Source organism: Bubalus bubalis, chromosome 1, assembly GCF_019923935.1.
Source record: "Bubalus bubalis isolate 160015118507 breed Murrah chromosome 1, NDDB_SH_1, whole genome shotgun sequence".
Classification (NCBI taxonomy): Eukaryota; Metazoa; Chordata; class Mammalia; order Artiodactyla; family Bovidae; genus Bubalus; species Bubalus bubalis.
The window spans coordinates 189,465,506-189,488,509 of NC_059157.1; the positions used below are offsets into that span (position 1 = coordinate 189,465,506).

The 23,004-nt window shown below is 55.6% G+C and overlaps 2 protein-coding genes across 2 annotated transcripts in view; one reads left to right on the forward strand and one right to left on the reverse strand.

The window, feature by feature from the left end:
- TSPEAR (thrombospondin type laminin G domain and EAR repeats) overlaps nucleotides 1-12,987 on the reverse strand; it is a 193,374-nt gene extending 180,387 nt beyond the window's left edge. Inside the window, exon 1 of the mRNA XM_006060803.4 lies at nucleotides 12,423-12,987. Within this exon, the coding sequence (XP_006060865.3) occupies nucleotides 12,423-12,507 (85 nt within the window). The 5' untranslated portion in view covers nucleotides 12,508-12,987. The remainder of the gene's footprint in view (nucleotides 1-12,422) is intronic.
- Nucleotides 4,032-5,224, forward strand: LOC102395859 (keratin-associated protein 10-12-like). Its single transcript, XM_006060797.4, has one exon. It carries the CDS (start codon nucleotides 4,102-4,104, stop codon nucleotides 4,867-4,869), a length of 768 nt encoding a protein of 255 aa, XP_006060859.3. The 5' UTR covers nucleotides 4,032-4,101; the 3' UTR covers nucleotides 4,870-5,224.
- Nucleotides 12,988-23,004: the final 10,017 nt, after the last annotated feature.

Here is a 23,004-nt window from a genome sequence, read left to right on the forward strand (position 1 = left end):
GAGCTTCCGCACAGTTCTCCCAGTCCCTTCTCCACCTTGACACCCTCCCCTCTACACTCCCACCCCCATGTTGCTGACCCTACTCCCGGCCTGGTCACCAAAGGCCCCTTGGCAAAGGTCAGTGTCCCCCTAGACCTTGTCCTGTGGACCTATCCCTGCAGAATTTAGCCCTCGACTTGGGGACAGGTCCCTCTGCTCCTCCTTACCCCTCTGTCTTCCTGGGCCTTCACCCTGACCTCCGTCCATCTCCTCGCTCCTGCATCTGGACCTTCTGATGCATCTCGGGGCCTCTCCTGGCCTCCAGGCCACTCATAGCACCTCCAGACATGACCCCACCCCAGGACCTGTGGAAGCCCTGCGTGGACCATCCGAAGCTGAATTAGCACTTTCCCCAACTAGCCTCTACCGTCCCAAGGGTGCCGGTCCCCTGCTGGGCCAGCTGGACTCCGCCCCCACCCCCACCCACTGTCCTGGGCCTGAGCCTGAGGCTCTCCGGCCACATGTTTGAGGTCTGTCCCTGCCTCTCACGACCACTGTTTCCCCGGCTCAGGCTGACACGCCCTGTGTTCGCTAAATGGCCCTGGGCAGTGGACAGGGCCAGGGTCCCAGCTTCAGGGCCCCTGAGGCTGCCAACAGCCCATCCTCAGCATGAGGGGCTGTGCTTGGAGGACTCCCAGTGATGCACATTCATCTACAGAATTTATTCTGGGAAGAAACTGTCATTGTCCAGTAAAACATGCCAATTTTGGAGAAAGGAGAAAAGTTTACAGGTCTAGGGGAAACTCTGCCTTCCAGGGTCCCTCAAGGTATCAGCACAAAGCTCCACCCAGGTGCTAAAAATAAATCAAACTTTCAAAACGTTTTTGAATTTTTAAGAATCAATAAAAATTGTTTTAATTAAAAAAAAAAAAAAAGGGACTTCCCTGGCAGTCTAGTTGATAGGGACAGAATGAAGAGACAAAATAGGTGATTAAATAGTAAATCCCACTAGGGGATTGTAAGTGAAAAATATGAGAGACCCCTGTTAGTTAATGATTACTCGAGAAAGCAGGTTTACTTAACCATAAAACCAAAAAGGCTTGCTTAGCAGCAAAACTATGCAACAGGAGTACAAGACATGTCCCAAACCAACAAAACAGTGGTGACGTGAGACCCACATCCTGCCCAATGAGTTCAGTTAGCTGTTCCCTGTGCTGAGTCACTTCAGTTGTGTCCAGTTCTTTGTGACCCTATAGACCATAGCCCACCAGTTTTCTCTGTCCATGGGATTTCTCTAGGCAAGAATATTGGAGTGGGTTGCCGTTTCCTCCTTCAGAAGATCTTCCCGACCCAGGGATCAAAACCATGAGCACCATCAATTGGTAACCCCCAAAACATGTTCTTTGGCCTTTAAGACACACTCTTTGCACAATATCCCCAAAACGATAAAAACAATAGTAGAAAATAGGGCTTCCACCCTGCCCAGTGGTGTCATCGAGTCAATGACCCCCAAACAGCTCTGCGCACACAGAAAACAATCACTTATGGGAAGGTGACTTTGCAAAATGAAAGACATTCATTGGACTGAGACCTGAGAATTTCCTGAATTGTTATGACAGTCCTGGCCTGACCGTCTAGGGAGGGACAGGTAAACTCCCCTGCCCCGGAGGAACTGATGATGGAAACACGACGTCTTCTCGAGAAACAGAAGTTCTCTCTTCCCCACTCTTCCTTTGATGAGAAAACTGTCCACTGAGTTCTCAGGGCGTGGCATTTCTCACCTACCCACTTGTAAGCCTCACGGTGTCCTATTCTAATAAGTGAAAGTGAAAGTGTTAGTTGCTCAGGCGTGTGTCTTTGTGACCCCGTGGACTGTAGCCACCAGGCTACTCTGTCCATGGGATTCTCCAGGCAAGAATACTGGAGTGAGTTGCAGTTCGCTTCTCCAGGGGATCTTCCTGACCCAGGAATCAAACCCAGGTCTCCTGTACTGCAGGTGGATCCTTTACCATCTGAGCCACCAGAGAAGCCTATTCTAATAAACCACTTCTTATCTACCACTTGGCTCTCACTGAATGCTTCTCTGCCCTGACACATAAAGGACTATGATACTGGAGCTCTTCAGAGGCCCCTGAAATGACACCAATAGGTTTCACAGTGACTAAGACCTTGTGCTTCCAAAGCAGGAGGCTTGGGTTCAATCCCTGGTTGGGGAACTAACATCTTATATGCTGCAGGGGGCAGCCAAAAAGCAAAAATAAGTAAGTAAATAAACATTATAAAGGCCAGAGCGCAGGCAGAAGAGTTTCAGGCAGCAGAGGAGAGCGACGCCTGGGCTGCCTGGGGAGGGCTGAGCCTTCACCTGAGCCCTGGGTGCTCCCGGAGCATGTGCGGGAAGATGGAGAGGAGGTGAATGGAGGCAGGAAGAGAGGAGAGCAGACCCCTGGAGCTCCCTTTCTGACCCAGAGCCTCCCAGCAACCACAGCCCGGAAGCTTTTTCTGGATCAGCCCACACCTGTGCACATGACCTTGGGAGGAAAAAGAACTTTGCAGACTGACTGCAGCTTGCTGATTAACGCTCTTGACCAGGAGGAGGGGACGTGAAGACAGGCGGAGGCTGAAGGGAAGTGGCCACAAGCCCAGGACGCCTGGAGACAGAGAAGCTGGAGGAGGCAGGAAGGGCCATCCTCTCTGGACATAGGATGCCCTGATCTCAGCTCATTATAACTCTTCTCAGACTTCTGGCCTCAAAACTGTGAGAGAATACAATTCTGTTGTCTGGATATTTCATATGATCCCATGTTGACCATTTGTTACAGCAGCCACAGGAAACTGGTGTAAACGTACATGATAAACAGATTCATAATTTTAAGTGTTGTGGCTTAAGATGTCATTGAGACAATATAAAAACAATTAATAATGAAATAAACCTTCCTGTCCAGCCAACTGCTCCCCGTACACACCATCGAGGGTCGGCCTGCCTTCCTGACCAGCCCCAGGTTCCTCGGCAGGGCCTCCCTACCCCCAGCTCCCACCCCTCCATGGTGGATGTCACATCCCAGCTGCTCTGCATGCTGGCCTCGTTAACCCCTGCCACCTGTCTCTCTCCTCCCCCACCCTTCACCTGCAGAGCTGCCCTGACCGCTGCACCTGGCAGCGTCAGGCTCAAACAGCTTTTGGTGACTCTTCCCTAGACCACCAAGTATCCCACCAGGGTGTCCCAGGAGCCCACAGACAGAGGTCCAGGCTCAGCTCCCAGGAAAGATGCAGCAGGAGCGGGGTGGGGCAGAGTCTGAGTGGACGTCTGGAAGGAGGCAGGAGGAGAGGCAGAAGGAGCCCCAGCAATCTGTCCAGCAGAAGGAGGGGTGACCCATCCATGGGAGCCTGAGCAGGTGCCCAGTTTTGGGAGGAGGGGACAGCCACTCCCAGCCCCACCTGGCTGAGCCTCTGCTGGGCCACCTGCCGTGGCCCGAGCCACAGGGATGCCTGGAGCCTAGCAGGTGGAAAGGAGATATGCTGAGCAAGGGGACCACTGCCCATAAACATGAGCCCACCCCTGGAGACACAAAGTCTGTTGGTCTCGGCCACGCCCTTCCCGAAAGTTTTGCCCAAAACAGGGCAGCTGGACACACCCAGCCAGAACCCACCCAGGTAACGCCCCTCCCTCCATCTGCAGGCGTTTGTGAAAAACACAAAAGAAAAGGGGCCACATGCCCCAGTAAAGAGCCCCTTCCAGGGCCCAGAATGCAAGTCACATTCCCTAATCCCCTGGTGCCCAGAATGAGTGCCCAGTGGCCAAGAGCCCCCACTGCCCACACTGGGTCCACCCCAACCTTGTACTCCCACACCCACTCAGCACGTGGTCAGGAGCAGCATGGCCCGACATACAGGTAGGACATTTACGAGCTGGGCCTCCATCTACCAGGAAAATAACGCAGCCCTAATGAGGGTTCCCTGGAGCCAGATCCAAACACCAACCAGGAAAGGAGCGCGTTGTGAGCCTCTGTAGGGACAACACACACACAGAAGAGGGGTATAAAGCCGGCAGCCTGAGCACCTCACACATTCACACTCACTCACACAGTCACATCCTCACCCTCCTCCAGCCCCACCGCCTCCACCATGGCTTCCTCTGCCCTGTCTGTCTGCTCCAGTGACCTGAGCTACAGCAGCCGGGTCTGCCTGCCCGGGTCCTGTGACTCCCGCACCGGCTCCTCCTGGCAGGTGGACGACTGTCCAGAGAGCTGCTGCGAGCCCCCCTGCTGTGCCCCCAGCTGCTGCGCCCCGGCCCCCCGCCTGACCCTCCTCTGCGCCCCAGTGAGCTGCGAGTCCCGCCCCTGCTGCCAGCCAGCCTGCAGCAGCTCCTGCCTGGCCTCGTCCTGCCAGCAGTCTAGCTGCCAGCCCTCCTGCTGCACCTCCTCCCCCTGCCAGCAGGCCTGCTGTGAGCCCGTCTGCTGCACACTTGTCTGCTGCAGGCCCGTCTGCTGCACACCTGTCTGCTGTGAGGCCTCCCTCTGTTCTACCTCCTCATGTTGCCAGCAGTCTAGCTGCCAGCCCTCCTGCTGCACCTCCTCCCCCTGCCAGCAGGCCTGCTGTGAGCCCGTCTACTGCACCCCTGTCTGCTGCACCCCTGTCTGCTGCACCCCTGTCTGCTGCAGGCCTGTCTGCTGTGAGGCCTCCCCCTGCTCAGCCCCCTCCCCCTGCTGCAGACCCTCCTCCTCCGTGTCCCTCCTCTGCCGCCCCGTGTGCCGCCCTGCCTGTTGCGTGCCCACCTCCTCCTGCCAGCCCAGCTGTTGCCGCCCAGCGTCCTCCGTGTCCCTCCTCTGCCGGCCCACGTGCTCCCGCCCAGCCTGCTGCATCCCCGCCTCAGCCCCGGAGCCCTGCTGCTGACTTGGCACGTCCTCTCAGGGCCACCCAGGTGCTATGGGCCACTCCGTCCCCCTCTGTTGCCAGCCTCTGGCAACAAATCCCTTCAGGATTTGACCCAGACCTACACGAACATGCACTGGCCTGAAACCTCAACAAGCAAGCCTTAGCCCACCTGCAGCCTCTGGGTCAGGCCCAGATGAACCCGAGACAGCCCCATGTTACCGAGGGTCCACAGGCTTCTCCTGATAGCCATGGACACTGCTCTTCCCCCCAGCCTTTGGGGGCCTTGCTCTGCCCTATCTCTGCCCATCCTGTGCTGTGTACCTTCCTCCCACAAGGGTCTTGAGCTGAGTGAATAAACTCACCATCCTTGCCTTGGCTGGTCGTCTCTCCCAGTAGCCATATGCGTCACTGTCTCCAGCCTCCGGGCTGACGTAAGTAACCCCATCCTCAGCAGCCGTGTCTTTGGAGCATTTCCAAGGGGGTTGAGCTCTAAGGCTCGCTGCAGTCGTTCCCCCAGCCCTCGACTCCTGTGTCTGACTCTCTGGGCAGCTCTGGAGGGATGTGCTACGTGACCAAGACTGTGGTGGCAAACCACTGAGCAGCGGGCCTCTTGGCAGGAGGGCCCCCTGGCCCCCATCTGGCTCTCCCTGGTCAGCCTGAGACTCACAGGGGTGGGGCCTCCTGGGACACAGCTGAAGTGGAGCACTCCTGCTGACCTCCAGCTCACCTGCCCCTCCACCTGCCCTCAAACTTGGTGCTTTATTCAGTCTTCAAATACCCCGGCCTGCCTTGTCTGTGCCACAGACCACTGACCCACCCCCTCCCCAGCTCCTGGTTTGGGCTGGGTGTGATGGGGCTCAAGGGAGGAAGCCAGAGGGTAGGTGACTTCCAGGGCCTACACTCTAGGTCCTGAGGCCCAGGCTTGCTGAATGAGGTCTACCTCTGGGGGCGCTCTGGAGTGCCCCTCATGTTTGCCAGAGCCGACACTCGCTTCTAACCTGCCTTGCCCTGCCTCACCCCTTCCCCAGTGCCACCTCCTAGCTCTTGACCTGACCCTGCTAGTGACATGACACTGCTCCCCTCAGGAGGCCATGAAATCCTACAGGAGGAGGGGGTCAGAGAGGTCACCTGACCTCTGATGGTCTCCCCTGGAGACCCTGGTCCAGACTCCCAGGGCTGGGATGGCTTTTCTAGTGCCACTGTCCCGCAAAAAAACAGGTCCTCTGGGAACCTGTCAGTGGGAGTAGGGCCCTCTTGCAACTAGAAGGCAATGGCACCCCACTCCAGTACTCTTGCCTGGAAAATCCCATGGACGGAGGAGCCTGGTAGGCTGCAGACCATGGGGTTGCGAAGAGTCGGACATGACTGAGCAGCTTCACTTTCACTTTTCCCTTTCATGCACTGGAGAAGGAAATGGCAACCCACTCCAGTGTTCTTGACTGGAGAATCCCAGGGACGGGGGAGCCTGGTGGGCCGCCGTCTATGGGGTCACACAGAGTCGGACACGACTGAAGCGACTTAGCAGCAGTAGCAGCAGCAGCAACTAGAACTGGGTAGTGGAAATGAGTGCAGACAGACTCACCCTATGCCCTCTGCCTGCACTCTGGGGCTGCAGGGTCCTGATCCTGCCTCCCCTACCCCCTGCCCCACAGGACCTGCCCATATCTCTTAGGACCCTCTTATGGAGAAGGTGTGAGACATCAACTTCCCCAGCTGTTACGGTGATAGGAAATCCCCTGGGGCTTTGCCCACCTGGGCCTCCCTATGCCTTCACCAGCCTCCCCCTGGCCAGCTTTACCAACCGCCCAGGGACCAGGGAACTGGGGGCTCCAGCTTCCTGTATGCCTTAACTCCTCTGACCAGCTACTGAAACCCACAGGCCCCTTCTCAAAAACATATATTTAAATGCATATAATGTAATCTTCCAGATTGCAAGAAGAGACCATGATCACTACCAATTATCCAAAAAAAAAATTTTTTTTTTCTACTGACCAGTAAGATGTGGGGCTTCCCTGGTGGCTCAGTGGTAAAGATTCCACCTGCCAATGCAGGAGATGTGGGTTCCATCCCTGGATTGGGAAGACCCTCTGAAGAAGGAAATGACAACCTGCTCCAGTATTCTTGCCTAGGAAATCCCAAGCTCAAAGGAGCCTGGCGAGGCTACGGCCCATGGGGTCGCAAAAGAGTTGGACACGACTTAGGTACTAAACAACAACAAAACTAAGATGTGGGCTTTCTCACTAAGACATTAAGAAGAGGGAGCGCAAGCCTCATTTGGATAGGGGACAGAAACTTCGTGCGTATTTGGACTGAGCACAGGGATGCTGGCGCCTCAGTTGGCGCCTCAGCTGGAGACAGTCCCAGGTGTTGCCAACACCAGGCACGTCCCTCACTGGGAGCTGTTGCTTCTGGGTTAGTTTTGAAGGGGAAAGTGCAGCCAGTTTCACCCAAGTTCACGGCAGCTGAATTCCAACCCCCAACTCTGGATGGAGCCACCCGCCTAAGGGACAGAGCATCTGTGTACAGCAGCAGCAGCCAGTCACCAAGGACCTTTCCCTGGGGCACCCCAAGTTCAGTGTGCGACACCCCAGACACACAACACGCAGAGCGCGTTGTTCCAGGGAGGATCATTGCCCAGTGTGGGGTTCCCGGAGCCGGGTCCCCAGGAGTCTGCACCTGAGTCTGGACACCACTGACACTGAGCCCCAGCCCAGCGCCCCCGTCCAGCCCACCTGCGCCAGGTGGGGCTGTGGAGCTGCAGCGTTGGTGGCCTGGAAGCGCATCTAGTCTCCCTTGGTTTCGCGCACTGCCAGGCCACTGCAGAAACCACAGGAACTGCGCGAGCCAAAACCACAACCAAACTTCACCTCCAGGTGGCTGTGCTCTGGGTTCTTCCCAGCAGTGCGGAGGTGCACACACACTCACACACTAATGCCCATATGTATTCACACACTTACGCACACTCACATGCAGGCGCGCACCTGCCTTCCCCTCGACATCAGATGACCCCCTTGGTCCACTCATGTCCTGCGGTCCAGGCAGGCCTGCAGGTGCGACGCCAAGGCCGGCGCGGGGGCCCCCACCCTGCCCCGCAGGGCCCAAAGGTGGGCAGCTCTGGCCTTTGAGGTCGCCTCCCCTCCCCCTTCCATTACCCGAGGCTGCTGCGGAGGGGCTCGCTGGCTGGGCTGCAAACCCATCCCGCGGTAACCGTCGAGGGAGTTGTGGGGGCATTCTCCTTTCCCTCGCCCTCCTCCCAGCGGCGAGTAAGTACCCCTGACTTTGCTAGAGACGCTCATTATATTGGATTTGCCGGAGACCCCCACAAATTCCCTAAAGTGCAGTACCCCGACCTGGGGGCAGCATGAAAAGTGAGCGGCTAACACAGGGGTCCCCTACCCCGTGTCCCAGCCGCTCCCAGGACCGAGACCCACCGCAAGGACCGGTTTGCAGGCTTTGTGAGCAGAGCTGGGGGAGTAGGAGCACGTGGGCATGGCTGACAGTGCTCTGGCGGGAGCCGCGTACCGCCCCGCCCCCTTCAGGCGGAAATGTGGGGTTAGGACGCAGAGGGCCTGGCACTCCCCAGACTCTCAGGACAGGGAGAGCACCCTACCCGACACCCACACAGAGGTCCTCTCTAAGCCTGGAGCTCAGAGAACACCCAGGAGCACAGGGCAGGGGGGGAGGGGGAGATGAGGCAGGTGGGGAGGGCAGGGCTCCAGCTGGAAACAAAACCCAAACCCCAAAACTCAGAATGGTGGCTTCTTAGATTTTGCCCTGGAAAAAGGCCTCCTGGAAATCCGTTATTTACTCTTAAAAATCAAAACCGTAGAAGCAGCATATAGTGTATGTTGTTGCTATGTTCATACTTAGTGGCTCAGCCGTGTCCGACTCTTTGTGACCTCATGGACTGTAGCCCACCAGGCTCTTGTCCATGGGATTTTTCAGGCAAGAATACTGGAATGGGTTGCCATGCCGTCCTCCACGGAAGCCAACCTGTGTCTCCGGTGTCTCCTGCATTGCAAGCAGATTCTTTACCCACTCAGCCATCAGGGGAGCCCCTTTGTGTATGAGGTTCCATTGCAAAAATGAGTAAGCTTTGTTTTCTAATTTCTGTGCAGTGTCCTAGCTTAATGGTTGAGAATGTTTTAAAAGGAAATGGGTGTCAGCCTGACAGTCTGTCCCCACCTGCAAGCCACCCCACAGCCCTGCAACACTGTCAAGCAGGTGAGGTGGATCTTTCAGCCTGGGTCCCCTCACAACTGCGCCAGGGGGCTTCCCCTCCCTGTGGCACGTGCAGAGTGGCCCCACGTGCCGGCTCCCGGGGTCACCTGGACTGTGGGGCTCAGAAGGCTGCTCCTGAGCCGGGCGCCGGCCTGGAGCTGGGGCTATTCCCAAGCAGCCTGGTGGCCACAGGACCAGAGGGTGGGGTGGGGTGGGGTGGGGGCCACACCCACATGGACAGAGGTCCCCTGACCTGAAGCAAGCTGCAGCTCCCAGACTGCCAACTGATAAGCTGGCCTTGCCGCATGAGCCCAGCAGGGGGTGTTGTGCCCACACTGACTCCCAGGAACCTGCCTGCGGGCCTCACCCGGTGCCAGGATTCCCCAGCTCACTTCCTGCAGCGTTTTCATTAAAGGAGCTCAAAAGTCAGGGTGGGAGAGTTCCTGGGAGCTGCCAGAAGTGGGGTAGGGAGGGCTTCCTGCTACCCCCAGATGCCCTTCACTGAGCTGTCTGCCTGCCCGCTGCCCTGCAGCTTCCACACCCCAGCTAGCTTTTATAACGCAAACCTGTGCCCCACCTCTCCTGGGCACTGCCTCTAGCCCCAGGGATGCGCCCCACCCCAGATACCAGGTCTGATCGCACCCACAGCCTGCCCTGGGGTCCCCCACGTCTGCCGACACCCTTGTCCATGTGCCGGGCAGGGCTGCGGTGTGCCGGTGTGCCAGCTCCCAGCCTGGGGCACAGCATCTCCCTGGCAGGGGTGTCGAGCAAGTGAAGGAGGGAGGGGGTGCTGCGGATGCCAGATCCACCAGGTACCCACACCTCAGCACCGCCCTGAGTCCTAGGCGAGGAGCCACCTCTGACTACTCCCGGGATTACAGGGGATGCTGTTCTGACATCCCACAGCCCCTAGACAACTCCCACCCCCTTCTCTCTGCTCCGCCCCCTACACCCACCAGTGACCCAGCCTTGGGGTCCAGCTGTCCCCATTATGGCTCCCACTGAACCCCTCCACCTTTCCTGTCCACGTGGAGACGACACTGGGTGGGGATGGGCTGAGTTACAGGTGGACAGCAGGCTCTTTGGCCACAGCTGCCGGTCACTCCTTGACCGAGAGCACTGGTCTAGAATTCAGGCCACCAAGCCGCTAACCCTGCAGGACACACCCAGCCACTTTCCTGGCACTACACTCATCACGCCCCCCAGAATTGTGGACTTGGTGTGGGAGCTGGTAGAGTCTTACAGTCATGGTTCACCCTCTGTCCAAGGGCAGCTGGCCCCACTGGGGGAGCAGGGGAGGGGTCTAGGCATCAGAAAACCCAGGCTGACTCTGGGGTCAGGGAGGCCCCAAATCCTGCCTGACCCACTCATCCCAGGGGAGCTCGTCCCACACACCCCATGTGCGCCCAGAGCCCCTGCAGACCCGCCTCATCCTCCCACCCTGAAGCTGCTCCAGCAGCTGCAGCCGGTCTCCCAGCCTGCCCCTACTCCCTGCCCTCCACAGCCTTGGTCATGCTGACCACCTGCTAAGGTCTTTTTTTCCATCTTGACTGAGGCTCTATAAGACTTCACTTGTCCTCGGATGCCCCTGTGCAGCAGGACCAGCCCCAGGCTCCTGCCCTTATCAGAGGGTCTGCCCACTAGGCTCTGGGCAGAGATGTGACCTCAATTTCCCCATCGGCAAATCTGGCCACCCCACCTCCCGTAAGAGGCTGCTCTTTCCGAGTCACAGGCTTGGACGGGGTGGAGGGGCAGAGGACTTCAAAACCCAGGGTCACAGGGTTGCAGTCAAGGCCCCAGCACTTCCCAGGCACAGACCCAGGAACAAAGGCCAAGGGAAAGTGAAACCCAAACCCCACACAAACCCTGCGGTGTAAACTCCTGTGCTTTTCCAAACCAAACTCCATCAAAGTGACTATTTGAGTCCTGACTGGCCATTATCGACTGTCCTGGGAGCGTTCCAAATTCAGCTCAGTATTATTTACCTGACTTTTATCTTTCCTCCCTGGTTTGAGGTATTTATAACTGGGTCATCTTTTAACTATCTGCAACATGCCTTCAGGGGAGAGGGGGCGGGCTTTATAAATAACCTTTATTATTACTATGCAGGTTGATTCTGTTCCCAGCGCTGAAGGGAACATGAAGACACACGTCTGTGACTCACCCACCAGGGAGATACGGAGTGCTCAGGACAACAGGCTCGGATGCTTCATCCCTGCACCCTAGACCTGCATGCAAGTCTGTCCCCCATGCTCTAAGCCGGGGATTCAGGGTTACAGGTGGGCTTGGCCTGTATGTGGTTTGCAAATCACGCATCCTGAGGCTTTGACTGTGGCAGGTGCAGGGGCCTGGGGCCTCGGAGGCCCAGGCTTCAGTCCTTCCTGACACCCCAACTCCACGGCTGCTCCTCTTCACCTGCACGATCTGGCTGTTCCCTGGAGGAATGGGGGCCTGAGAACCTTTATGGACCCCCCCATAAGGTCAGCGTTCCAAACACTGGGATGCTGCGGGGGTTGGGGGGGGGACATCATGGGCCATGGTGCCATCACTGGGAGCCAAGTGCCATCAGAGCAAAGTGCCACAACATTCAGGGACTAGGGAGGGTTCCAGGAGCCCAGGACCAGATACTTGAAAGTAAACCCAGAGCCTCACACAAGCCATCCCAGTGCCATCCTGCCCTCGACGACAGCCGGCCAAACCACCACCCTCCATAATGGCCCCCACCATCACTCACTCCCCTTCCCGAAGCCTGGCTTCTGGCTTCCAGGTCTCGTCTCCCTGTTACTCTGTTTTACAGCGTTAGGTTTGATCAATAGTCTCTCGGTAGAAACTTCAGAAAGGCATGATGAGGTCATGGTCACTGACAGGTCAAGGCGCCCTTTCTAAGGAGGAGGGGTGGAATCTCCCCCTGTAACTCCGCTCTCGCTTGGTGGGGGTGGGCGGTCGGTGCCCTAGGGGCTGTCATCACGCATTCTGCATCTCTAGGGACGCGGCCACCAAGACTGCATTGAGCTAAGAGTGCAGCCTTGGGTTCTCTGTCCGGGGCAGGTGACGGACCTGCCAGCTGCCGGGCTTCATTCCTCTGGCAGGTGTAAGGCCTTCTCGGGAAGCCCAGCAGGTAGGTACCTGTGAAGGGCCTCAGGTGGGGGCGGCGAGGTCTTTGAAAGGAGTCCCCACCCTGCTGGCATTGCTATTGTGAGCGCCGGCTTGCTGCTCCCTTTAATCTCTGCCTCCTCCCGTCCCAGTGGTGCAGTTCCCACAGCCATCTCCGCACGGTGACCTGAACTCGGCCTGCCCGCTCCCCTCCTGACCCCCAGCCCGCCCCACCCCCACCCGCGCCCCCCACCTACCAGTGCAGGGCTCCCATTGCCGGGCCCCGCGGCCTGGGGTCGCCAGGGGCAGGAGCACGACACACAGAGTCAGCAGGGCAGACATGAGGGGCCCGGGTCCCAAGCTCCATCCAGCGGCTCCGCACACGCCCGCGTCGGGGAGGCAGCCACTGGCTCCGTGAGCACCTGGCTCGGCCCTCGCAGCGACCTCGGCCCGGCAGTCACTGTGGCGGCCGCATCCCTGGGGCCGGCGCAGGTGCTGCTGGCACGTCGGGCTGCAGACAGCTCTATCGCCTCATTTCCGCCCCGGGCGGGGGTCCTGCCCTGCCGACAGCATCTCGGTGGGTCTGCGATTAGTCATTGGCAAAGCGCGTTTTTCCCAAAGGAAAGACAGAAATAGATCATCCGGGAGGGCTGAGAGCGAACCAGAAAACTCCCAGGACCTGTGTCCCCTGGTGCGGACTCCGAGCCCAGGACTGAGGTCGGCCACCGCTGGAAGGAGGCAGCAGCCGGCGGGCGGTCCCCGTGCCTGCAGTGGCCGTCCAGGAGGCCGGCTCCCGCGAGGGCTTTTATCTGGTGCCCAGCCTTCCGAGGGTGTGTGGGTTTGTCAACTGCTGGGTTTCAGGAATTTCCCTCCGGAGGGAAGTCAGTCATTCAAGGGAACAGCTAATGAGGAGACAGGAGCGTCCTGGGGGAGGGGCAAGGCGGTGGTTCCTCTCCTCATGGTCTCTGGGCTCTGACCTCCCCGAACCACAGTCGACCTGCGAACCTGCTCCAGGCGGGACAGTTACTAAGCGTGATCTAAGCATGATTATACTTTCTGAAATCCCTCCGAGAGTGTGCAAGGACAGACTGGGGAGGGGAGAGAGTTCCCAGGCCCCCAAAGGCACCTTTTCCTTGTTTAGGAGGCAGCGTTCTGGTTGTGAACCCCAAGCTCTCCCTGGGAAGCCCCAGCTCCGAGGTGTGGGCGGCTGCCAGTCTGACACAGAAGCTACTTGTGGGGGCAAACAGAGCCTGGGTTCAGGGCTTGGAGGGAGGGGCGGGAAGGACAGAGAGAGAGAGAGACATAGGCATAGAGAGAGAAACAGAGTCAGAGAGAGGGAGGGAAAGAGAGAGAGGAAGAGGAAAGCGGAGAAAGAATATGCCAAAGGCATGCTAAGTCGCTTCAGTCATGTCGGACTCTTTGCAACCCCATGGACTATCGCCTGCCAGGCTCATCTGTTCATGGGATTCTCCAGGCAAGAATACTGGAGTGTGTTGCCATGTACTCCTCCAGGGGATCTTCCCAACCCAGGGATCGAACCCACGTCTCTTGTGTCTCCTGCATTGGCAGACGGGCTCTTTACCACTAGTGCCACCTGGGAAGCCCATGCCAAAGGCGCTTCCCACAACATAGCCCCTGTGACTCCAGAGACTGTCCCTCCGTCTGTTTCTCCGTCTGTCTGTCCACGTACAGGTGGTTTACGTCCTAATCACAGGAATTCCTGTCTCCTAAGGAAATCCCACAAGCCCCCTCTTAAACCTGCCCTGTCACAGGACCGGGAGCCCCAAACCCAGAGAAAGCTCAGCAGGTCCTTCTCCATATTGGGTCCTATGAGATCCTGAGCAAATTCACATGGATGCAATGAATTGTCTCCTTCTGTCCAAGGTGCCTAGTCAGCCCTGCACAGCAGGGACCCAAGATACGTGGTGGGCTTAGTTCACAGGAAGCAGCATTTCTGCAACGTGTATCAAGCACGCGAGCTTTGAGGGGCGCAGCAAGTGCAGAGGGACGAGCGCCCTCCCTGGGGACATGCAGGCACCCATGAGTGGAAGCCTCTGAGGCTTCGGCAACACAGAAAGCCTCACAGTCTTCTATCCCAGGTTTCCCCAGCCTCTTGTGCCGTGGCAATCACTTTTTCTCACATCACAGGCACTAAAGTCACAGGGACGTGTCCCAAGAACCCACTAGACACAAGCATGTGCAAAAAACAGCAGGACCCTGCTTTGCGGTTGTTCAAAACCTGCCAGAATGGTTCATGATTGGAATTTCTCTCCTGGGAATGCCTGCCCACTCGGGTTGCCTAACTGCCTCCAAGTGAAAGCATATAAAACCTCCCAAGAGTGTCCCCAAACACATCCAGCCTAACTCTGATCCCAGCTGACCTCCCCTCTCCCTTGTCCACTTCTCTTTGGGGCTGTTCAGCTTGGAAGAGAGGCTTGTATCCCAACCATGGCTGATGCTTTCTCCAGGAAAAGCTGGGAGTGGTGACAGATAAAGGGGGATTTGAAATGACAACTTCGTGTTACAAGAGCATATCACCGAATCCCCCGATTTTTCTATTAAACTCACCTGTCCATTATGCAGACTGTTTAACCTTGATGGCTTTTAATAATTTAAAGACACACACACACACCTCAGGAATACACCATGTTTTGGTATTTAATGACCGCTGTTCTAAGGATGTTTGCAAAGATCTCTGAGAACATAAGAGAACACTCAGCATGTGATGGCAAGTCTAAATGGACTTGGGAGGATCTGGCACACTTGCACAGGGAGCAGAGCCGACCCTACACTATCTGCTCCTGGGCCAGGCCCCCTGCCAGGGCTGGGCTCCCCCCTGACACCCAGCCGTGCGCCCGTCAATCTTGGACTCAGCTGGAAAGAAGCACATGAGGCCACCGTTTCCAGCAAATGCAAGGTAGGATTCCATTTAAAAAGTGGTTTGATAAGAGGTCTCTTTAGGTTATTGAATAGGAGTTTGCTTTTATTATTTTTTTCAATTTTTAAAATTGTATTTACTTTTGACTGTGTGGGATCTTCATTGCTGGGAGGGCTTTCCCTTAGTTGTGGTGAGTGGGTGGGTAACTGCCTAGTTGCGGGACTCAAGCTTCTCACTGCGGTGACGGCTTCTGCTGATGTGGAGTACGGGCTCCGTGGCTGTAGCACCCGGGCTTAGCCGCTCTTCAGCATGTGGGATCTTCCCAGAGCAGGGATGGAACCTGTGTCCCCGGCATTGGCAGGCGGACTCTCAACGACTGGACTGCCAGGGGCGTCCTAGAGTTTGCTTCTGTTCTTTTATGTAATTTTATTTATGTATTTACTTTGGGCTGTGTTGGGTCTCCATTGCTGTCCAGGCTTTTCTCTAGTTGCAGTGCACAGGCTTCTCACTGCGGCAGCTTCTCTTGCGGACCACAGACGCTAACGCACAAGGGCTTCAGCAGCTGTGGCTCACGGGCTGCACAGCCCAGGCTCAGTAGTTGTGGTGCACGCACTTAGTCACCCTGCCCAGCATGTGGGATCTTCCCAGACTAGGAATCGAACTCATGTCCCCTCTACTGGCAGGTGGACTCTTAATCACTGAGCCACCAGGGAAACCCATGAGTTTGCTTTTCTCATCCCAAGAAGCATTCTTTGGAAAGTAGGACTTCTAAAGGCCTGCTAAAGGCTCACTACGTATATTTTCTCCCTATCACTTCTTTTTTGATGCTGTTGGGGGGAATACTTTTTGATGCTTTGTCTTTTGCCAGGTATTTAAATTTTTTATTTAGTAACATTTTCCTCAAGACGTTTGGGTCTTACAGGACTTTTCGATTTGTGTATGTGTAGCTCTCTTTTCCGTCTGGTCTGTGGTCCAGAATATTTGGACTGCTACGAGTTGAACTCTGCTCCCAAGAAGCTGTTCTGCATGCATCAGTATTAAACCCCTCTCCTTTCCCACCATTTTGAAACATCGCATTTATGATGGATCAGGCTTCTCTATGGGGCTTCCCTGGTGACTCAGGTGGTAAAGAATCCACCTGCAACACAGGAGACTCAGATTTGATCCCTGGGTGCGGAAGATCCCCTGGAGAAGGGAATGGCAACCCACTGCAGTATTTTGGCCTGGAGAATTCCATTAACAGAGGAGCCTGGTGGGCTATAGTCCATGGGGTTGCAAAGAGTCAGACACAACTGAGCAACTCATACATAGACACACACACAGAGGCTTCTCTGTGCACTCGGATCCATTCCCCTGATCTCTGCTGTATTAATCTCTTTCTCTCTTTCCCTTACCAGAGTATTATTTTGACAACAGCATTTATAGTAAGTGTTCATACATACAGATAAAGGATATACACACTAGTTTTCCCTTTCCAGGAATGCATTAGCAGTTCTTACGTATTTTCCCCCATGAACTTAAAAATGATTGGTTCTTACCTCTGCCTTCCAAATGAAATTTGAACAAATGAGCAAAAAGCATTACAGGAATACCTATTAGAATGGCAGTAAGTTTATAGATTAATCTTAGAATACAGGGCATTTTTATGACATGAAGTCTTCCCACCCAGGGATATGTATATCTCTCTGTTTATTCCAACCTTGAATTAAAAGTATAGTTTTGACTGTAGAGGTCCTGCATTTATTCTGTAAAGTTATTTCTGTAAATATTCTATATTTATTCATGATTTTATCATCATTTGGTTATTGCTAGTATTAGGAAAATTTATTCATTTTTGTACAGTTATCTAGCAACCTTAAATTAACTCTTTTTTTTTCCTTATGAAAGTAGAAAACTTGGGAGGTTGTTTTATTTTTTATTTTTATTTATTTTTTGGCTGTGCACTGAGGCATGCAGATTCTTGTCGCCCAGCCAGCAATTGAACTCACACCCTCTGCATCAGAAGCACGAGAGTGTACTAGAGGCATAAAGTCTTTACCACTGGACTGCCCGGAAGTCCCTACTAAGTGATTCCAGCATCTCTTGTTTTTCAGACAAACACTGTCTCCAGATGAAAGTGATGCTGGCCCTTCTGTTTTAATATGTGCACCGTGCCTTCTTATTTTATGGTATATGAGCCAGAACCTTCAGAAAATGTTTGCAACCATGACAATAGCAGGCTTTTCTTGCCCCTGAGTTCAGTGGGAACCTCAGCGGGGCTTGCAAACATCATCATATTAAAGAATTTTTCTTTTCTTTTACTTAGAGGAGGAAGGGCTGCTGCATTTTCTCAAATGCTGTTGCACCTCAATTGATGTGATTTCATGTATTTTCTATCTTACATTTTCAGTGGAATTAATCACAAGATCTCCTCCTAACGCTGAATGATCCTTGCATTCCTGGGGTAAAGCACACTTGTGCTACGTTTTCCCCTAATTCACTGGAAGTTCCACCCAGAGGCTCACTTGGAGCACTTGCTTTCTTCCTCACATCCCTCTCCTCTCAGGCAGCCCCTGGACGCAGAAGGCACAGCCTGTACCTCTGTGCTGAGCATCAGGCTGTATTTGCAGTAGCTCACCTGAAATCCTTACCCACCCAACACCCCCAACCAGCATCTCAAAGGCACTGTTCCAATGCTGCCCACTCAGAGCCGGCTCCATCCTGGGTGTAGGCCAGTACCCCGGAATTCTTCCTTGGCACCTCCCTCAGGAAGCCCCACTGAGTTTACCCACAAACACTGCTGCCCCCCGCCCCCCGCCTTCCTGGCCAGCCACCCTTGTCCCACAGTGCCACTGCCCAGCTGTCTCCTGCCCCCTCAGGACCCCCCGCACCCGCCCATAATGGCCGCTGCGGAACCCAGCCCTGGCCTGGCTGCTCTCCCTCCATGGCTCCTGGGATAAAGAGAACATCCAGGGTGTGCCCTTCAGGCCAGGGGTCCAGCCCTGCCCAGCACCCAGCTGCAGTTTCACCTGTCCGCACACATGCCATGTCCAGGGGGTGCCTCCTCCTCCCAGGGGCTGTTCCAGGTGGGCTGCTCCCCAGCACTCCTGCTTGCCCCCTGTGTCTCCCTGGCCTGACTGACCCCTCTGGGGAAGCGCCCCTGCAGGAGCCACTTTTTGGGGTTCAGTCACTCGTTCAGGCGACCCTTTGAATGACGTCTCAAGTTCCAGCACCCAGACCATGCCTTGTAGGGCTCAGCCTTGCATCTTAGCATTCAAAAATGCGTAATCAGGGACTGCCCTGATGGTCCAGTGGTCAAGAATCTGCCTTCCAATGCAGAGGACTCGGTTTGGTCCCTGGTCTGGGAACTAAGATCCCACGTGAGGTGGAGCAACTAAGCTCCATGAAACAACTGCTGAGCCTGCGCTCTAGAGCCTGCACACCACAACTAGAGAGAAGCCACACACCGCAATGAAAGATCCCGTGTGCCACAACTAAGACCAGACACAGCCAAACAAATAAATAAATTACAGAAAAAACCCAACCGCTCCAGGTTCCCTGAAGCCCTCCCGGCAGCTCACTCCACCAACGCTCACAGAGTTTGATGCCCCCCTGGCTGGTCCCTTCTTCCACACACCAGACGGCCCCACGCAGATTCCAGCCTGACGACAGAAGTGCCAGGAGAGCCTGCAGGAGGGCTCTCCCTCTGGGGACTTGGGGTCAGAGTCACAAAAAGGAGATATTTGAGCCTGTCCTCCACCATGGTTCAATTTCTCTGAAGGACTCTGACTACCTCATCTAAAGGAGTACTTCTAAACTTATCTTCAAGACACATCCGAGGGTGGAGAGCAGAGCAGAAGGAGAGGAAAGGGAAGAAGAAGAGGAGCTGAGAGGTGAGGATACTGTATGCTGACTTCTGTGCATATGGACTGATTTTATTATGCTTATAACCTGGAATTCTGGGTCATGTCACTTTAGTGGGGGAAGAGTCTCCTACATTACAGTTTAAGTCTAGAAACCACCATTGCAGGGAATTTCAATGTGATGTATTAATGTGTGTCCAGATGGTGGGGTCTTTTTTCAGTGGGCACCTCTATTCCCCAAGGTGGTTACAGCACACTTTAGGCACCTGCTTACTGTTCCATATACCGTCCTGCGCTCTAACAGCACCCCATGAGCCTCTAAGAGACTCTGGTACAGACCCCGCCCAGACAAACCCTGTCCAAGGGCTCAGTGCCACTCAGTGTCACATCTGTGGTTCAAGGAGGCCCTGGCAGTTTTCCTTTGAAGGTTCTGGGCCAAGTTTGCTGGAAATGTGGGCCCAACCAAGGGAGGACCCTTCCAGGAGAAGGGCAGGCAGGAGGCTGTCGCCAGGAGGCCGCCCAGAGCAGCTGCTGAGTTTCTGACACCACAACCCGCTGCCCCAATCCCGAGTAATTTTTTTCTAGCAGCATATTTCCTGCTGGAGCAGCCATCTTTGGGGCTTCCCAGGCGGCTCAGTGGCAAAGAACCTGCCTGCCAATGCGGGAGACGTGAGAGACCTGCGTTCGATCCCTGGGTTGGGAAGATCCCCTGCAGAAGGGCACGGCAGCCCACTCCAGTAGTCTTGCCTGGAGAATCTGGTGGGCAGAGGAGCCTGGTGGGTCACAGTCCATGGGGTCACAAAGAGTCAGACATGAATGAAGCGACTCGGCACGCACACAGCCATCTCTGAAGGCTCCACTCGCTATGTTGGGACCAAATGTGGGGAGGGGATTGGGGATGGGTAAGAAGGGAGAATGAGCCTACCTCTCCCCGCGCCAGCATGCTCTTGGCTCATTTCAAATACCACAAGCTGCATTAGTTTAATCATTCGAGTTAGTCTTATTAACCATATATAAAAAGGAAGCAGACAGAAAAGTGGCCAAGCAGTCAGGGCTTCTGCTTTGTGCCACTTCCAGGGCTGCTGTGCTCCAGACAGGACAGGGACACAGGGAACCTCGGCATGTCTGCCCATATAGGACCCGCGGCACCAGGCTTCTTCCTCTCCCCGGTTCACCAGGTCTGTCATTTCCAGCTGGCGAGGGGCATCAGTCCCCACCTCCAGGCTGAGCCCATCCTTGCCACACAAAGCATGTTTTTAAAATTCTTTACAGATTAACCCACATTAATCTAAACCCGATAAAAGCATAGGTTTTACCTTCTGCTTGGAGCTGCACTGTAATTTCTCCCAACAACCTGCTGAAAAGACCAAGAAAAACTTAGCAGCCAGCAGCAGGGCCTGGAGGGGGGCTGCAATTAGGGGTGCGAGGCCTTGGGGGGGCAGCGGCGCCCACTTCAAAGGCCAGGGTGGGGGCGGGAGCAGGCAGAGCTGTAATTAGCGGCCGATGAGGAGCAAGAAAGCCCCGCGCGCGCACACGCAGAGCGGCTGGAACAAAGGCCCCACTGTTTGATGTGAGTCACCCCAGTACTGGAGGGAGGCAGCACCTCCACCTCCTGCCCTGCACCCGGGGACCCCGCAGGCCTCCTCCCTCTGCTTGGTCCACACAAACTCAGGGGTGGGTGCAACAGGCCAGGCTCTGGGGAGACCAGCAAGACTCATTTGCTCCCTATCAACGTTAGCCGGGGCACCCCAAAGCTGGATGGAGTTGGGCATGATCTGCCACCCACACGTGGAGGGGCATCTTCAGGGACAGGGCCAATCTGGGCCCCAGCCTGCACCCTGTCGGGGCCCCAGCCACCCTCAGAGGTACAGCTCAGAGCCTCCCTGGGCTGGGTGTCCCGGGCACCTGAAGAGCAGGAGTCCCACCCTCCCTGCCATGGGGCCTGGCCATCTGGGGATCTGAGCACCTGGGTATCTGGGCACCTGGGGACGGGGGTATCTGGGCACCTGGGGAGGGAAGTCATTTGGGGGAGGCCTCCAGAAGGACCTATCCAGGGAGAAGAAAGCTTGGGGTTCTGGGCAACCATCCACTGACCACTTGCCTGATGGGCAGTTGGCCCCAGACTGGCCCCAGATCAGGGTTTTCGGCCTCTGTGTTGGTGTCCTGTCCCTGCTACCTGATGATATTTTTTTGTTTTTCCTCCATTTTGATGACACTTGATAAGGCACAAAATGCACCGTCTTTGTTGGCCACCTTTCCTCTCCATCTTGCAGTACATAAATCTCGAGGGTTTTGTTTCTTCAAGAAAGAAGAAACCTCGAGGGTCCTGAGGTGCAGGACTGCCCGGTTCTCCCCTCGCCCAGGCCTCGGGAAGATGTAAGTGTTACCGCTGGTGACAGTTTTAAAGCCATGCCTCCAGGAAGCGGGCTGTGCGGACGCTGGCCCTGGGGCACTGTGTGCTCAAGGTTAAACGGGCTTAGGGCAGTGACAGTGAGGTTCTATGAGCAGTGAAGGCAGTTTTTTTGGCTTCAGTAGAAATGGAGTTAGTGGTGTTTGTGGATTCTTAACCCTGCATCGAGATTTTCTTTGGCAATTTTTTGGCAAGATTTTCTCAGTCCTCTTGGCTAGATGGGCATGGATGTCCTCTGCCTGGTCCGCGAGATGGTCAGGGTCATGACCCAGCCTGCTTCAGTGGGGGCGTCAGAGTGCATGTGGTCTCACCATTACTACCACCAGCGCCACCCTGTCTTCAGCCTCTTTCCTGGGTGGGGGGCCCCGTGCTCAGAGATCATGTGCTCTCCCAGGGGCTCTCTACAACCCCCTTCTCCCTCAGCTGAGCGACCTCAGTCCACCCCACCCCATGCCTGCCCCTTTGCACTGCACCTGGGGTCACATTCATGGTCACTGCAGCCCCTGGGTGTCCAGCCCCTCCTTCTCTCCTCCGCCCACGTTCTTAAGGGTCCCCTCCCTCCTAGCCCCACCACCTCCCCCTCTAAGGGCCATTCACTCTATCTGCCAAGGGAGGCTCCAGGAAAGCAGTTCTCAAAGCTGGTGCCTGGGAACCCTCGATCTGGGGTGCAGGTTCCTGCAAGGCTCCTCCTCCCCGCTGGAGAGTTCACCATGGGCTTCTTCCTCTCCCCTCCCTCCCCTCACTCTCCCCTTTCTGCTCCCGCCTCTCAGCACAGACCTTGAGCTTTTTCTCCCCAAGTTCTGGCTCCTTGGCTCCCACCCCCAGCGCCCAGGAGGGGCTCAGCAAGTGGAATGTGCACCTCTGTGATGGAGGTCACAGAGGTTGGCGGCTGGCAGAGGACTTCCTGTCACAAGACCCCCTGGGTTTCCCCTGAAATGCCTCAGCATGGGGTGCTTTCCAGCAGAGCCCCTGATGACCCCCTGAATCACCCATCATTCACGTGCTCTGTAAACGCTGATGGAGGACCACCCCACTTCAGCTACCATCCAGGCGCTGGGCTATGGCAACGCTGAGGGCCCCGGCCGTCCTCCTATGGTCCTCCTGGGGTTTCCTTTGAGTATGTCTGGGTCCTAATCTCTTATCCTAAGTCTCATCGGATCAGGGCCGATGAGACCTGTAACCCTGGTGGCTCAGATGGTAAAGAATCTTCCCCTGCAATGCAGGAGACCTGAGTTTGATCCCTGGGTCAGGAAGATCCCCTGGAGGAGGAAATGGCAACCTACTCAAGTATTCTTGCCTGGGAAATTCCATGGGCAAAGGAGCCTGGTGAGCTACAGTCCATGGGGTCGCAAAGAGTCGGACATGACTGAAGCGACTAACACATATAACCAGAACCACCTCCCAAAACAACCACAAGCTCTGATACTCCAGGGGTTAGGGCTCCAACCGATGAGTCTCAGGGACACAACTCGGCCCACAAAACCATCATTACAGAAGAGACACGTTACATCCTTATTTAAAATAAAACGCATGGATGGCCTTAGTCCTTTCCTCAGTTCCAGGAACCAAATCAGCAGCATGATAACTGATGTTTGTCTCCACGGAGCCATGCTTTCTGTGGGGGATGCTGGCTCCATGTTAATCGTCCTCACACACCCAGACGTGTTAACTCATCACGAGAAAGATGTTGGTCAAATTGTGACTTGAGT